Source organism: Geospiza fortis, unplaced genomic scaffold, assembly GCF_000277835.1.
Source record: "Geospiza fortis unplaced genomic scaffold, GeoFor_1.0 scaffold153, whole genome shotgun sequence".
Classification (NCBI taxonomy): Eukaryota; Metazoa; Chordata; class Aves; order Passeriformes; family Thraupidae; genus Geospiza; species Geospiza fortis.
The window spans coordinates 457183-471600 of NW_005054498.1; the positions used below are offsets into that span (position 1 = coordinate 457183).

At 53.1% G+C, this 14418-nt stretch overlaps 1 protein-coding gene across 1 annotated transcript in view; it reads right to left on the reverse strand.

The window, feature by feature from the left end:
• Nucleotides 1-1410: 1410 nt before the first annotated feature.
• MAP2K6 (mitogen-activated protein kinase kinase 6) overlaps nucleotides 1411-14418 on the reverse strand; it is a gene marked incomplete at its 5' end in the record, with an annotated part of 23588 nt that continues 10580 nt past the window's right edge. Inside the window, 3 exons of the mRNA XM_031063346.1 lie at nucleotides 1411-1912; nucleotides 7243-7288; nucleotides 13201-13340. Of these exons, the coding sequence (XP_030919206.1) occupies nucleotides 1835-1912; nucleotides 7243-7288; nucleotides 13201-13340 (264 nt within the window). The remainder of the gene's footprint in view (nucleotides 1913-7242; nucleotides 7289-13200; nucleotides 13341-14418) is intronic.

Genomic DNA, 14418 nt, shown 5'->3' on the forward strand with positions numbered 1-14418 from the left:
ACATCCTGATCAGGGTCAGTGACACCTGCACACATTCAGTGACATTGTGCACAGGGTCAGTGACACCTGCACACATTCAGTGACATTGTGCACAGGGTCAGTGACACTGTGCACAGGTTCAGTGACACCTGCACAGGTCCAGCATGGCAGGGCAGGGTGTTTCTGCTCACGCCTGGCTCTGAGGGGCTGTGCCCCAGCCAGGGGTGGGGACGGAAGCGCGTGCAGGGGCACGAGGCACTTGTGCAGCCCCCCAGATGCACAGGCAGGCCCAGCTGCAGGGCTGGGGGAAGGAGCCAGGGCAAAGGCAGAGGAGCTCAGGCAGCTGTGGCTCAAAGCAGCATTAACCTGGAGCCAGCAGCCTCTCTCCGGGCTCAGCAACACTCACAGTGCCCCCTGCTCCACACACTGACTGACACAGGGCAGAGGCACCTCCAGCTCCTCTCCCACCTCACCAGCCTCCTCCTCCTGCCCCTGGCCAGCAGCAGGGAGCTCCTGGGCAGGGTGGGCTGTGGTGTCCCTGCGTGGTTTCCCAGGCTGCAGCTTCCCCCTGCAGCCAGGGCAGAGCCCAGTGCTGCTGTAGAGCCCCGTGGTGCTGGCAGAGCCCAGCTGGGGCTGGGCACAGCCCAGTCCACGTGCCAGCAGGGGCTCCTGGCAGCGCTGGCACTCCCAGACCCTGTGGGCAAGCAGGGAGGGATTGCTGCCAAAGCAGTGCCAGGAGCCCTGGAAACCAGCACTAAACGCCCCCAGTCCTGAGGGGTGTCCCACCGTGCACCCTGTGATCCTGCCCCACCCCCAGGAGGAGAGAGGAGCTCCCACTGAGGCCCAGAGCAGCTCATCCCCAGCCCAAGGGAGCCTCGGGCACTGCAACGCTGCTGGGCAGGCGGGCACGGACCAGGGCAGCCACCTCCACCTCCTCCTCCTCCTCCTCTTTGTGCAACTTCTCTCACAGCCTCCTTCCTTGCCTCCTCTTGTCCCAGACACTGTCCCAGGCACTCCCACCCAGCAGGGCAGGGGTGGCACGGGGCTGGGAAGCACCAGCTGGACTCAGAGTGTCTGGAGGTGACACAGGGGACATCAGGAGGTGACACAGGGGACACCAGGGCCTCCCTCCCTGGCACAGCTCGAGCAGCTGAGCTGCAAGTCTTGCTCATCCATTCCTTTTATGATGCACATGAAATATATTCCACAACAGGGACACTTCTCCTCTGCTCTCTCCTCTCCTCAGACACCTTTTCCCCAGCAAAGCCCTGCAAGTGCTGCTTGCTGTGGCCTCATTTTGCATCATCATCATCATCATCATCAACATCATCATCATCTTCATCATCACCACGCACTCATCCTCATATAAAACAGAAATCTATTCCATCAAGCACTTAACATAAATATTAAAATAATGGAAGGGACAAAATATAAATCTACATACAACTTCATGACTACCATAGCACCTATTACCATGACAAAGCAAATTCTGGTTCAGGGGGAAGGGAAGGGGGATGAGGAGCAAGTTAGGAAGAGGAACCTCGACTGTCATTAAATATGTAAATCACTCATTCAAAAAAAATTTTTTTTCTGTTGTTGTTGTTGTTTTGTTTTTTGTTTTAAGGTTACCAACCTTATTAAAATGCGTTTCCACTAACCAGCTCGCTCTATGTCACTATGGATACCAAAGAACCCTTTCAAAACACTCGGGCGAGGCGGGGGTTTCTCAGAATAAAACCAAACCAAAGCAAAACAAAACCACTTTCTGTTGGTGCTTCCATGACAAGTCCTGCCACGTGCCCCTCCCCTGCACCCACCAGTCCACAGAAGGGCAATTCTTCCCCAAGTCCAGTTCTCAGTCTCCCAGGATGAGCTTGACAAAAGAGGCGACGTCTGTCTCTTTGGATTCGTGCAGGGTGAAGAAAGGATGTTGCTGGGAAAGCAAAGAGAGAGGAAAACAGCAAAGTTTATTATTCACCACAATGAGCATAAAAGTTTTTCAGACAATCCTCTAGACAGTGAAGAAGGTTTTGTCCTTAGCAGCATAATACTGGGGTTTTACAGCTGAGGCAATCAGGGCTGCTCCATGGAATTGTGATGCCCCCCTGGATTCCCCCCAAACCTGGCTGGGAGGGCTCAGTGAGCAGCTCTGGAGGCAAGGGGAGGGTTAGAAAACCCTGTTCATGTGCCCCAAAACACCTCCCAGCCAGCCCATGGTTACCCCTGCAGCTGGAACAGGCTGGATTCTCCCCAAACCTGGCGGGCAGGGCTGAGTGGGCAGCTCTGGAGGCAAAGGGAAGGCTTAAAAAACCCTCTCCATGTGCCCCAAAACACCTCCCAGCCAGCCCATGGTTACCCCTGCAGCTGGAACAGGCTGGATTCTCCCCAAACCTGGCGGGCAGGGCTGAGTGGGCAGCTCTGGAGGCAAAGGGAAGGCTTAAAAAACCCTCTCCATGTGCCCCAAAACACCTCCCAAACCATGGTAACCCATCCAGCTGGAGCAGCACGGATTCCCCCCAAAGCCTGCCCCAGCTGGCAGGGCTGAGTGGGCAGCTCTGGAGGCAAAGGGAAGGCTTAAAAAACCCTCTCCATGTGCCCCAAAACACCTCCCAGCCCATGGTAACCCATCCAGTTGGAGCAGCACGGATTCCCCCCAAACCCTGCCCCAGCTGGGAGGGCTCAGTGGGCAGCTCTGGAGGCAAGGGGAGGGTTAGAAAATCCTCTCCCTGACGTTTCCCTTAGAAAACCCTCTCCATGTGCCCCAAAATACCTCCCAGCCAGCCCATGGCTACCCCTGCAGCTGGAGCAAGGCAAACCCTGCTGGCTGCAGTGGTTTTCCCTCAGCCCTGTGTGTGTTTTTACCCTCTGGTGACTCCTGGGCCTCATTTCCTCCCCGAGCTGCCCCTCCTCAGAGCAGGAGAGGCTCCCTCACCCCAGCCACCACACAGGAAAGCCATCCCTACTGGAAAACCATCCCCTCTTGTGTGTTTAACTACTTCATCCTGACCAACATGGGGAGACAGCCTGCCAGAAAACCCTGCTGACATTTCAGCACCGATGGAAAAATACGGGTGAGGAGGGAAAACACAACCAAATCCCACCCAGAGCAACAAAACCCCTCTCCACCAGGAGCAGCAATTCAGTTTGGTTGGTTCAGACACACACCAAGCTGAGATCACACCTAAAAAGCCCCAAAATCCTGCTTGGCACCCACTGGCCTGGCAGAGAATTGGATTTATTTGTATGAGGTGGTCAGAGAGACACAAAAGGGACCCAGGGCCCTGCAGGGCTCACAGTGATCTCTGCTCTGTACAAGGGTTTGATTTCCAACCCTCTCCTTTCAAGTCAGATTTTTAAAGGTAATTTGGGGTTTCCAGGGTTTTTCCAAGCTGCCCCTCAGCTCAGCTCCTGAGCCTTGGCTCTTTTTGTTGGCAGTGGCCAAGTGGAGGGAGAAGAAGAGCAAAGAAAAGAGATTTTTCAAGGTGGGCTTGAGTGGAAAGTCACCTAGGGAGTAAGATGAGGCAGCTCAGAGTGGCTGGGAAGCGATCCAAAGACACTCCAGTAAGGAAGAGGAAGCACAATTATGTGGGAAACAGGGCTGGAATGGGCTGAGGCAAAGATCCAGGCAAAACTTGAGGTCTCCCTAGGTCAGACAGTCACAGGAATTGAAGTGTCCTGAGTAACTCTGAGGTGACCCCAATGTCTTGTTATCATCCCAGCAGGACATCCCTGCCTTCACACCCTGTAAGAGCCTAAGTGAGGGATGTGGGACTCCAGGGGCTCTCCAAAATGCAGTTTATTGTATCCAAAATGCAGTTTATTGTGTCCAAAATGCAGTTTGTTCCATCCAAGAGGTCACAGCAGTCCAGGGTGGTGGGTGACAGAGCTGTGCCCACAGCTGGCAGCTCCAGCTGCAGGCAGGCCTGGAGACCCTTTGGGTTTGGTTACAATGCATTATAGACTTTTCTTTTGGTTACAAAAGAAAAGAAACCATGCTTCATGGCTTTGCTTGCCTAATCATTAATGACAATTCATGTTAGCCTAGTAATGCAAACCAAAAAAATGTCCCCAAGGTGGCAGAGCAGGTGGGATGAAACACTGCTAGGGCCAAGTATTTTTCACATCAGAGCTCAAGGGTTTCTAGGCTCGGGCAAAAATGTAAAGAGGTGGAAAGGGGAGGCTGGTAACTTGTTCTTCTAGAGCATGAAAGGACTCCCACAGCTGGTCTGGGAGGTGCAAAAACAGCTGGGAGGGCTATTAGCCAAGATAGCCACCAAGAATCTGGAAAACACGAGGAGAAATGAATCTCGAGCAACAATTTTGAAAGCAGGATTTAGTTCTGAAACATCCACGACATTTTTCCTTAGGTGGGCAGAGATTTTCCAATTCTAGGAATTGTCATCATGCCCATGGCTATTAACATAGGAATAGCTCAGTTTTAGGTTCCAATGCATTCTATACTTTTGGTTCCATTGCATTTTATACTTTTGGTTACAAATGCATTCTATACTTTTCTTTTGGCTACATTGAATTTTATACTTTTCTTTTGGTTCCAATGCATTCTATACTTTTCTTTTGGTTACAAATGCATTCTATACTTTTCTTTTGGTTCCATTGCATTTTATACTTTTCTTTTGGTTCCAATGCATTCTATATTTTTCTTTTGGTTACAAATGCATTCTATATTTTTCTTTTGGTCACATTGAATTTTATACTTTTCTTTTGGTTCCAATGCCTTCTATACTTTTCTTTTGGCTACATTGCATTATTTACTTTTCTTTGCTGAGCATCTCCATACAGCAGAACCAATCTCTACCTTAACTTTTCCTACAGCCTATCATAACTGCTATAATTACCATATTCACGTCACTGTTCTCCAATCACTAAAAGTACATTACAGTTTTGAATTTTATACTTTTCTTTTGGTTCCAATGCCTTCTATACTTTTCTTTTGGCTACATTGCATTATTTACTTTTCTTTGCTGAGCATCTCCATACAGCAGAACCAATCTCTACCTTAACTTTTCCTACAGCCTATCATAACTGCTATAATTACCATATTCACGTCACTGTTCTCCAATCACTAAAAGTACATTACAGTTTAATCTAGAAGTTGTTTTTCAGTTTTCTTGCAGTGGAAAATTCTGAGCCCTTTTTTCTACTTGCCGCATTTGCTGCCTTGTTTGCCTGTGCTCTCTTTCTGCTTGGTAAAAACATCTCCTTGTTTGGGGTGGGTTTGTCCTTTGCTCTAAGCCATAAAAACCCCTTCTAACTAACATAAAATACCCTTTGGCTCCTTGGTTATCCAGCAAGACTGGCTCAGCAATTCTTTCCTTCTATATCAAAACTTGCTTTCATTTCTATTCCCTCATCAGACTCAACATTTAAAAATCTTCCTGCCCAGCACACAGATCTGTGAGACTTTCCTGTCAAACTCTCATCCTTCCCAACACCACCCCACTGAAGTGACACCCAGAGCACAGCCACCACAGCCTGGACACACCAACAACGTGCCAGGGGTGGCAGCAATGCCCCTGAGGCTGGCACAGAGCCCTGTGCCAGGCAGGGAGTGCAGACCACCACAACTGCAGTAGTTTCATGCTCCACTTCACCTGGGGAAAGGGGTTTTTAAATGAAATTAAGCACCCCCTATCAGCTTTCCTGATGCTCAAGATAGCACAGAGTCACATTTTCCATGAGAAACCTCAATTCCACAGGAAAGCAAGGGAGCAGTCTTGGTTTAAATGACAAGTCCAATCCAGCACCACAACTTAATGCTGTAAGAGGGAGGAAAAAACCCCAACAGAACAGCAACCCTCAACCACAGGACCTCACAACATCCATGGCAGCCATAAAATACCACAGCATTGAGGTACTCTGCCGGGGTGATCCAAGAACCTAATTCAATAGAAATGCACTCCCTTGCCAATGGGTATGAATGCTGCAGCAGACAGAGCTGCTTCACTGAACCTTTCTTGATAAAAGGCCATTTGGCAAAGTTCAGAAGTTTGCTTAAAATATACACATGGATTTATTCAATGATATAGCCCCCCAAAAAAATAAAGTTTAAAAAAAGAAAAAGGCATAAATCTCAGGCTTCTCTTTGTTTGAAACCAGTCTGGGGGCAAGCTGTGTGTCAATCAGACCTATTTATAGCTTGATTGCATTACAGGGCCCAGCACCAAATGCCATGGGAATTATTCACTGCTTACAGCTCAGGGTTGTGGATTTCCAGCATGACTTGCAGGTAAAAATCACCTTAAACCTGCCCCTTGTCACCTCTGAGCAGGAGGTGTGAGGTGGTGGTGGGTCTGACCCTGGTGGCAGAACGAATGCATATCCTAAAAATGCTGGGGTAGGGAATGTGAGTGCCTAAAGAAATCCCTCAGCACTTTCCACCCTTAATCCAGGTGATCTTGACACTGAGACTGGACAGGGGTGGAAATGCAGGGCCAGGATCTTCAGAAATAACAAATTCAGGCACCTTCCTGCCTTTAGAAAGCTGTGAACTGTGCGAGAGTAAAAAGGGATTCAATGCTTGCAGGAGTGAAGCACCAACTTCCTGAGCTCTCCTGCTTTCTGCCAGCTTTCAGGAGCACCAGAAAGGCAGGGGAGAAGGGGAGGCCATGAAGCTGTGGAGCCCAAGCAGAAAAATCTGTTCTTGCCAGCTGCAGCCCAGAGCAGTGCCTTGCATTTCTCCTCTCACCAGCCTTTACTGGCATTTTCCTCCTTGGTTACTCCTCAGTTATCCCTCCCAGTAAACAGTCTCTAGGCAGCAGATGAAATTCAATAACTGGAATTATTAGTCACAGACTCATCCCTGTCCCCAACATCCAGGAATTATTCTGTCCAAAAATCCTCCTCTCCAAGGTACCAGGGCAGCAAAGCCCCTCTGGCCACCGGGCTCCTGCAGCTCCTGTGCAGCACCTGGGGCACACTGAGGAGTCTGGGTTGATCACACAAACCCCACAGGAGGATTTGAGTCCCACTAACTGACTCTTCACAGCCTCATTCTTGTCCATGACCTGCTTTAACATGTATTTTCTCCCTTGATACCCATAAAAGGTGGAAAAGTACCTGGCTGAGATTTCAAAGAGCATCTGTGATTTGCAGCCACCCTCCCAGGGTCACAATTCTGCCATCTGGTATGAAAAAAGAGATGCAAAGCAGCCCAAAACACCATCACTGTTGGAATCTCTGCCTTCAGCACCTCCTGTGACCCTTTCCAGCTCTGAACACACCGCTTGATGCAGCCACACTCACCATAAGCTCTGGGTATGTTGGCCGTTCTTTGGAATTCTTCTTCAAGCTTTAATTGGGGGAGAAAAAAAAAAAAAGAAAAAATTAGAATTGACATTCTGTCTGCAATAAAATAACACCATGACCAAAGTAAGGTTTAAAGACTCTGCAAAGTTCAGCTACTCCTCCAAGCTGAGGAAACAATTTAGGTTGAGGACATGGACAGTGCCGGGTACAAGAGCTCAAGATCCACCGAGAGACCTGGAGCCACCAAAACCACCCCTCAAAACACTGCCTCTTGCTGGGGGCCAGGCACAGCTGGGAGTTTGGGTGCTCTCCAGCAGGCCAGTGGCTCGGGGAAGGATTCAGGCTCCGAGCTGTGCCTGGGAGCAGTGACTGAGTGGCTGCAGAGCACGTGCCCAGCTGTTTGTTTATCACCGCGCCGTTATCAGCGGGGACGCTTCCATGGGACATCCTTTTTTTCTCCTCTCCTACAACAGATGGCCCTGGAGGGTTGTAGCTGGAAGTTATTTTGGTTTCCCTCCAGCAGAAAATAGCTTTTTAAAAGACAGGACGTAATCTCTACTCACTTCCTGGCCGTGTATTTAGGGGAAAGAAACTTGGAGCGACTTGAAAAGATCTTCGCACACGTATGCGGCGGTGGCGGGGAAAAGGTGTCACACTGAGCAAAACAAAAGTGAGAACCTCTGCTAGGATTTGCTGGGGCCCAGAGGAAGCAGAGGACACACACTGAATAGATATTTCCTGCTTGCTGTGTGTAGAGGGCTCGTGTTTAGTGTCATGTTGTGAATGAACAGAGGAACCCGGGGCCCGTACGTGCCAACACCGCCGGCCCGAAGGTAGGGGATGTGTCACATCCTCCCAGCCAAGACTAGGTGAATCCGAAGGTTAGCTGTGTCCAGATTTGGTGCAATTCTCTTAATTTAGACCCTCTACAAAACCAATTCATGCCCAGGTTACTAATAGCAGGAAATCTGGTGATAAGTTACTGAAATCGATGTAAATTTTCAGGAATGAAGAGTTATATTGGGATTTGATCCTGCCTCTCATATCCCAGGGGCCTTCCTGCAGTGCCTACCCCTGGTCAGACTTCAGGCAGCAGCAGATGGACAGACACAGTCCTAAGCACAGAGTGGCTGTGACCTGCTTTGGTGTCAGAAGGAATTCCCAGACCCCAGTAACACAAAACTGGTGCAAAGTTCACCATTCCAAGCCCATGCCACCCTGCTGGTAGTCAGGGATCTCCAGTGACCCTGGAGGACGGGATTTGCAAAGACAGGAATCACCAGAGTGGCTGTGGATAAGTTACTGAAATCGATGTAAATTTTCAGGAATGAAGAGTTATATTGGGATGTGATCCTGACTCAGATATCCCAGGGACCTTCCTGCAGTGCCTACAGCTGATCAGGCAGCAACAGATGGACAGACACAGTCCTAAACCAGCCTTGATACAGAGTGGCTGTGACCTGCTTTGGTGTCAGAAGGAATTCCCAGACCCCAGTAACACAAAACTGGTGTAAAGTTCACCATTCCAAGCCCTTTGCACAAAACTGGTGCCAAGTTCACCATTCCAAGCCCATGCCACCCTGCTGGTAGTCAGGGATCTCCAGTGACCCTGGAGGACGGGATTTGCAAAGACAGGAATCACCAGAATGGCTGTGGATGTAACTCCTAAAGCAGCCACAGCCTCAGCTGCAAGACACAGAGCTTGGAAAAGCAAATCCCCAGGGAGGAGCTGCCTGCCTGGCACAAGCAGGGAAGCAGCAGAGCCAGCAGCCCTGCTGGAGGAACAGCAGCTGCTCCAAATCCTCAGCGTGGGCTTGGCAAGAACGGGGGGCATCTTGTGCGAGGGATTTTCCAAGGCAGCTCCCCCAGAGCCAGGGCACAGTGGGCATGGCAGGTATTCCCCAGCGTGGTGTCACAGAGATCTTTTATGAAAAATCCTTTCCTTAGGATTTTCCCTCCTGAGAAGCTGAGAGGCCTCAGGAACAAAATGTAAACAATGATTATCTGCTGCTGTGGAATGCAACAGGTGGATCTGTGATTGGGCTCATGTGGTTGTTTATTAATGGCCAATCACAGCCCAGCGGCGGGCAGAAGGGGGGCGGAGCCAAAAGCCTTTGTTATCATTCCTTCTTTTTCTATTCTTAGCTAGCCTTCTGCTGAAATCCTTTCTTCTATTCTTTTAGTGTAGTTTTAATATAATATATATCACAAAATAATAAATCAGCCTTCTGAAACACGGAGTCAGATCCTCGTCTCTGTGACCGTGGTCACTGGGGCTGTCAGGTGAGGGAAGAGACGAGAATGTTGACTCCATGTTTCAGAAGGCTTGATTTATTATTTTACTCTATATATATTACATTATAACTATACTAAAAAGAAACAGAAGGAAAGGTTTCCTCAGAAGGCTGAGCTAAGAATAGAAAAGAAAGGAATGATAAGAAAAGCAGCTCTCTCGGACTCTGTCCGAGACAGCTCAGCCCTTGATTGGCCATTAATTATAAACATCCAATATGGGCCAATCACAGACGGACCTGTTGCATTCCACAGCAGCAGACAACCATTGTTTACATCTTGCTGCTGAAAATTCTCAGCTGCAGCAGGAAAAATCCCCAGAAATGCTTTTCCCAGAAGGATGTGTGTGACACGTCTCTTCCCTCATCCTCAGACCCCTGCGAACACGGCCACAGCGTGGGGCAGGAGCTGAGCAGCTGGGCTCAGGGACATGACAACACGCTGCAACAAGACTCTGAAGAATCCAAACGCGGGTACTGAGAGTCCCCAGGCAGCAGCAGCTGACAGTTCCCCTCCTGGGGCACAGCAGCTCGGAACAGTCTCACATTTCTGTCTGTCCGTCTGCCATCCTTTGTGGCCAGCCTGGCAGTGGCGTGGGTGGCACTGCAGGGCCTGCCTGGAGCACCCAGCCCTGCAGGGGCTGCCTGAGCTCCCTGCACACAGCAGCAGGGCTGCTCCTGCCCTGTCCTGCAGCACAGCAAATCCTCCTCCTGCTGCTGCTGCCAGGGCTGGGCAAAGCACAGCAGGAGCACCGGCGCCCCAAGAGAGGGACAGAGACCGGGCAGAGGGGGCCAGCACGGGGCAAAACCTGCCCTGAGAGCTGGGTCACCCTGCAGGCACAGTTTGGGGGGACTGGGATGGGGCTGTGCACAGTTTGGGGTCACTGGTCGGTGTGTGGCACAGTTTGGGGTCACTGGGCTGTTGTGGCACAGTTTGGGGTCACTGGGCTCTGTGTGGCACAGTTTGGGGTCACTGGGTCTGTGTGGCACAGTTTGGGGTCACTGGGCTGTTGTGGCACAGTTTGGGGTCACTGGGCTGTGTGTGGCACAGTTTGGGGTCACTGGGCTGTGTGTGGCACAGTTTGGGGTCACTGGGCTGTTGTGGCACAGTTTGGGGTCACTGGGGTGTGTGTGGCACAGTTTGGGGTCACTGGTCGGTGTGTGGCACAGTTTGGGGTCACTGGGGTGTGTGTGGAACACAGTTTGGGGTCACTGGGCTGTGTGTGGCACAGTTTGGGGTCACTGGTCGGTGTGTGGCACAGTTTGGGGTCACTGGGATGGTGCAGTGGCCCAGCCTCACCCCCAGTGGGCACAGCTGTGAGCAGCAGTGACAGAATGAGCCAGGGAGTGCCCGGGTGTGCCGAGCGAAGGGGGCAGAGGGCACACAGGGGCCGTGCAGGAACACCAGGGGTGTAAAAGGCTGGGCAAAGAACAAGAAGGGTGGATGGGTGGATGCTTGAAGCCTTCTGGTGTTCTCTGCAGGGGCTGAAGCTTTCTGGAGCTGGATGGTGACACTCTGCATTGTGCCTGTCTCTCCTGTGACATCCCCCAGACAGGACACAGCCATCCCACACCCTGCTGTCCCTCCACGCTCAGGGCCAGGAGCTGCCTGGCTGCCCCTGCTCCTAAACCCCTGTGCTGCTGCTGTGGGGGCAATCAGGGCCTCCTAAACCCCCTGTGACCCCTCTAAACCCCCTGCGTCCCCTCCTAAACCCCCTGGGTCCCCTCCTAACCCTGTGTGTCCCCTCCTAACCCTGTGTGTCCCCTCCTAACCCTGTGTGTCCCCTCCTAACCCTGTGTGTCCCCTCCTAACCCTGTGTGTCCCCTCCTAACCCTGTGTGTCCCCTCCTAACCCTGTGTGTCCCCTCCTAACCCTGTGTGTCCCCTCCTAACCCTGTGTGTCCCCTCCTAACCCTGTGTGTCCCCTCCTAACCCTGTGTGTCCCCTCCTAACCCTGTGTGTCCCCTCCTAACCCTGTGTGTCCCCTCCTAACCCTGTGTGTCCCCTCCTAACCCTGTGTGTCCCCTCCTAACCCTGTGTGTCCCCTCCTAACCCTGTGTGTCCCCTCCTAACCCTGTGTGTCCCCTCCTAACCCTGTGTGTCCCCTCCTAACCCTGTGTGTCCCCTCCTAACCCTGTGTGTCCCCTCCTAACCCTGTGTGTCCCCTCCTAACCCTGTGTGTCCCCTCCTAACCCTGTGTGTCCCCTCCTAACCCTGTGTGTCCCCTCCTAACCCTGTGTGTCCCCTCCTAACCCTGTGTGTCCCCTCCTAACCCTGTGTGTCCCCTCCTAACCCTGTGTGTCCCCTCCTAACCCTGTGTGTCCCCTCCCCACCCCCCCTGTGCCCCTCCTGCCCCTCAGGCAGCCCTCCCAGCAGGGCCGTGTGCCAGGCACGAGGGCACAGGGAAGGTTCTGCCCAGAGCTGGGGCTCAGAGCTGCCTGTGGGACGCGCTGAGGGCGAGCAGGGCCAAGGAGAGACAGGGAGGAGAGGGGCAGCGTTACCATTGCGAGGTAAAATCGACGAACTCTGCTGAGAACCTCTCTGCTGGCAGCTGCGGCGAGGGCTCCTCCACCACCTGCTTGAGCTGCTGGAAGGGGGTGCCCCAGGAGTCGTAGGGGAAGCGCAGGATGGCCAGCTCGATCTGCAGCACAGAGGGGACTCAGCAGGGGACACATCACAGCCACCCAGCCATGGGCTTGGGATGGCCTCATCAGAAGGGGACACACCCCACTGCCACCCACCCAGCCCAGGGGTTTGGGACAGCCCTGTGCCCACCCTGGGTGTGGTTTTGTGGCTCCACACAAATGGGGTTGGTCACCCTGGAGATGGGAACTTTGCAAGATTTTAGAGCCTCTTGCACACCCCACAGCCACCCCCCCCATAGCTTTGGGATGGCCCCATCAGGAGGGGACACCCCACAGCCACCCCAGGGGTTTGGGATGGCCCTGTAAGGAGGGGGGACACCCCACAGCCACCCACCCCACATGTCTGGGATGGCTCTGTCAGGAGGAGAGACACCCCACAGGTCTGAGACAGCCCTGTGCCCACCCTGGGTGTGGTTTTGTGGCTCCACACAAATGGGGTTGGTCAGCCTGGAGACGGGAATGTTCTAAGGAGATTTTAGAGCCCCTCGCAGTGCCTAAAGGGGGATGCCAGAAAGGAGGGAGAGGGACTTTGTACGTGGGCAGACAGTGATGGAGCAAGGGGGAGCGGTTTGGAACTAAAAGAGGAGAGAGACAGATCAGATGTTAGGAGGGAATTGTTCCCTGTGAGGATGATGAGGGTGCCCAGAGCAGCTGTGGCTGCCCCTGGATCTCTGAAGTGCCAAGGTTGGACAGGCTTGGAGCAGCCTGGGGTAGCAGAAGCTGTTGCTGCCCATGGCAGGGGGTGGAATTAAATGGTCTTAAAGGCCCCTTCCAACCCAAACCATGCTGGGATTTTAGGATTTCCTCACCCCACCACAGCACACTGCTATCCTCCCCCAGCAAACAGGAGAGGCAGGAGGAGCCCAAGCAGCTCCACAGGCCACCCCCCCCACAAACCCCCGGGTAAACCCGAGGGCACAGGGAAGGTTCTGCCCAGAGCTGGGGCTCAGAGCTGCCTGTGGGACGCGCTGAGGGCGAGCAGGGCCAAGGAGAGACAGGGAGGAGAGGGGCAGCGTTACCATTGCGAGGTAAAATCGACGAACTCTGCTGAGAACCTCTCTGCTGGCAGCTGCGGCGAGGGCTCCTCCACCACCTGCTTGAGCTGCTGGAAGGGGGTGCCCCAGGAGTCGTAGGGGAAGCGCAGGATGGCCAGCTCGATCTGCAGCACAGAGGGGACTCAGCAGGGGACACATCACAGCCACCCAGCCATGGGCTTGGGATGGCCTCATCAGGAGGGGACACCCCACAGCCACCTACCCATGGGTTTGGGATGGCCCCATCAGAAGGGGACACACCCCACTGCCACCCACCCACCCCAGGGGTTTGGGACAGCCCTGTGCCCACCCTGGGTGTGGTTTTGTGGCTCCACACAAATGGGGTTGGTCACCCTGGAGATGGGAACTTTGCAAGATTTTAGAGCCTCTTGCACACCCCACAGCCACCCACCCCATAGCTTTGGGATGGCCCCATCAGGAGGGGACACCCCACAGCCACCCCAGGGGTTTGGGATGGCCCTGTAAGGAGGGGGGACACCCCACAGCCACCCACCCCACATGTCTGGGATGGCTCTGTCAGGAGGAGAGACACCCCACAGGTCTGAGACAGCCCTGTGCCCACCCTGGGTGTGGTTTTGTGGCTCCACACAAATGGGGTTGGTCAGCCTGGAGACGGGAATGTTCTAAGGAGATTTTAGAGCCCCTCGCAGTGCCTAAAGGGGGATGCCAGAAAGGAGGGAGAGGGACTTTGTACGTGGGCAGACAGTGATGGAGCAAGGGGGAGCGGTTTGGAACTAAAAGAGGAGAGAGACAGATCAGATGTTAGGAGGGAATTGTTCCCTGTGAGGATGATGAGGGTGCCCAGAGCAGCTGTGGCTGCCCCTGGATCTCTGAAGTGCCAAGGTTGGACAGGCTTGGAGCAGCCTGGGGTAGCAGAAGCTGTTGCTGCCCATGGCAGGGGGTGGAATTAAATGGTCTTAAAGGCCCCTTCCAACCCAAACCATGCTGGGATTTTAGGATTTCCTCACCCCACCACAGCACACTGCTATCCTCCCCCAGCAAACAGGAGAGGCAGAAGGCCCCAAGCCGCCCCCCCGGCCCCCCCCTGCCACAATCCCCGGGATAAACCAGCCCACCCTGCACAGGGTAAATCTGCGAGCAGATGGACTCCCCAGAACACTGCCTGTGTCCCCTGCTGTCCCGAGGGGGCCTCTGTGAGCGGCTGAGCGCTGGGAGGGCTCT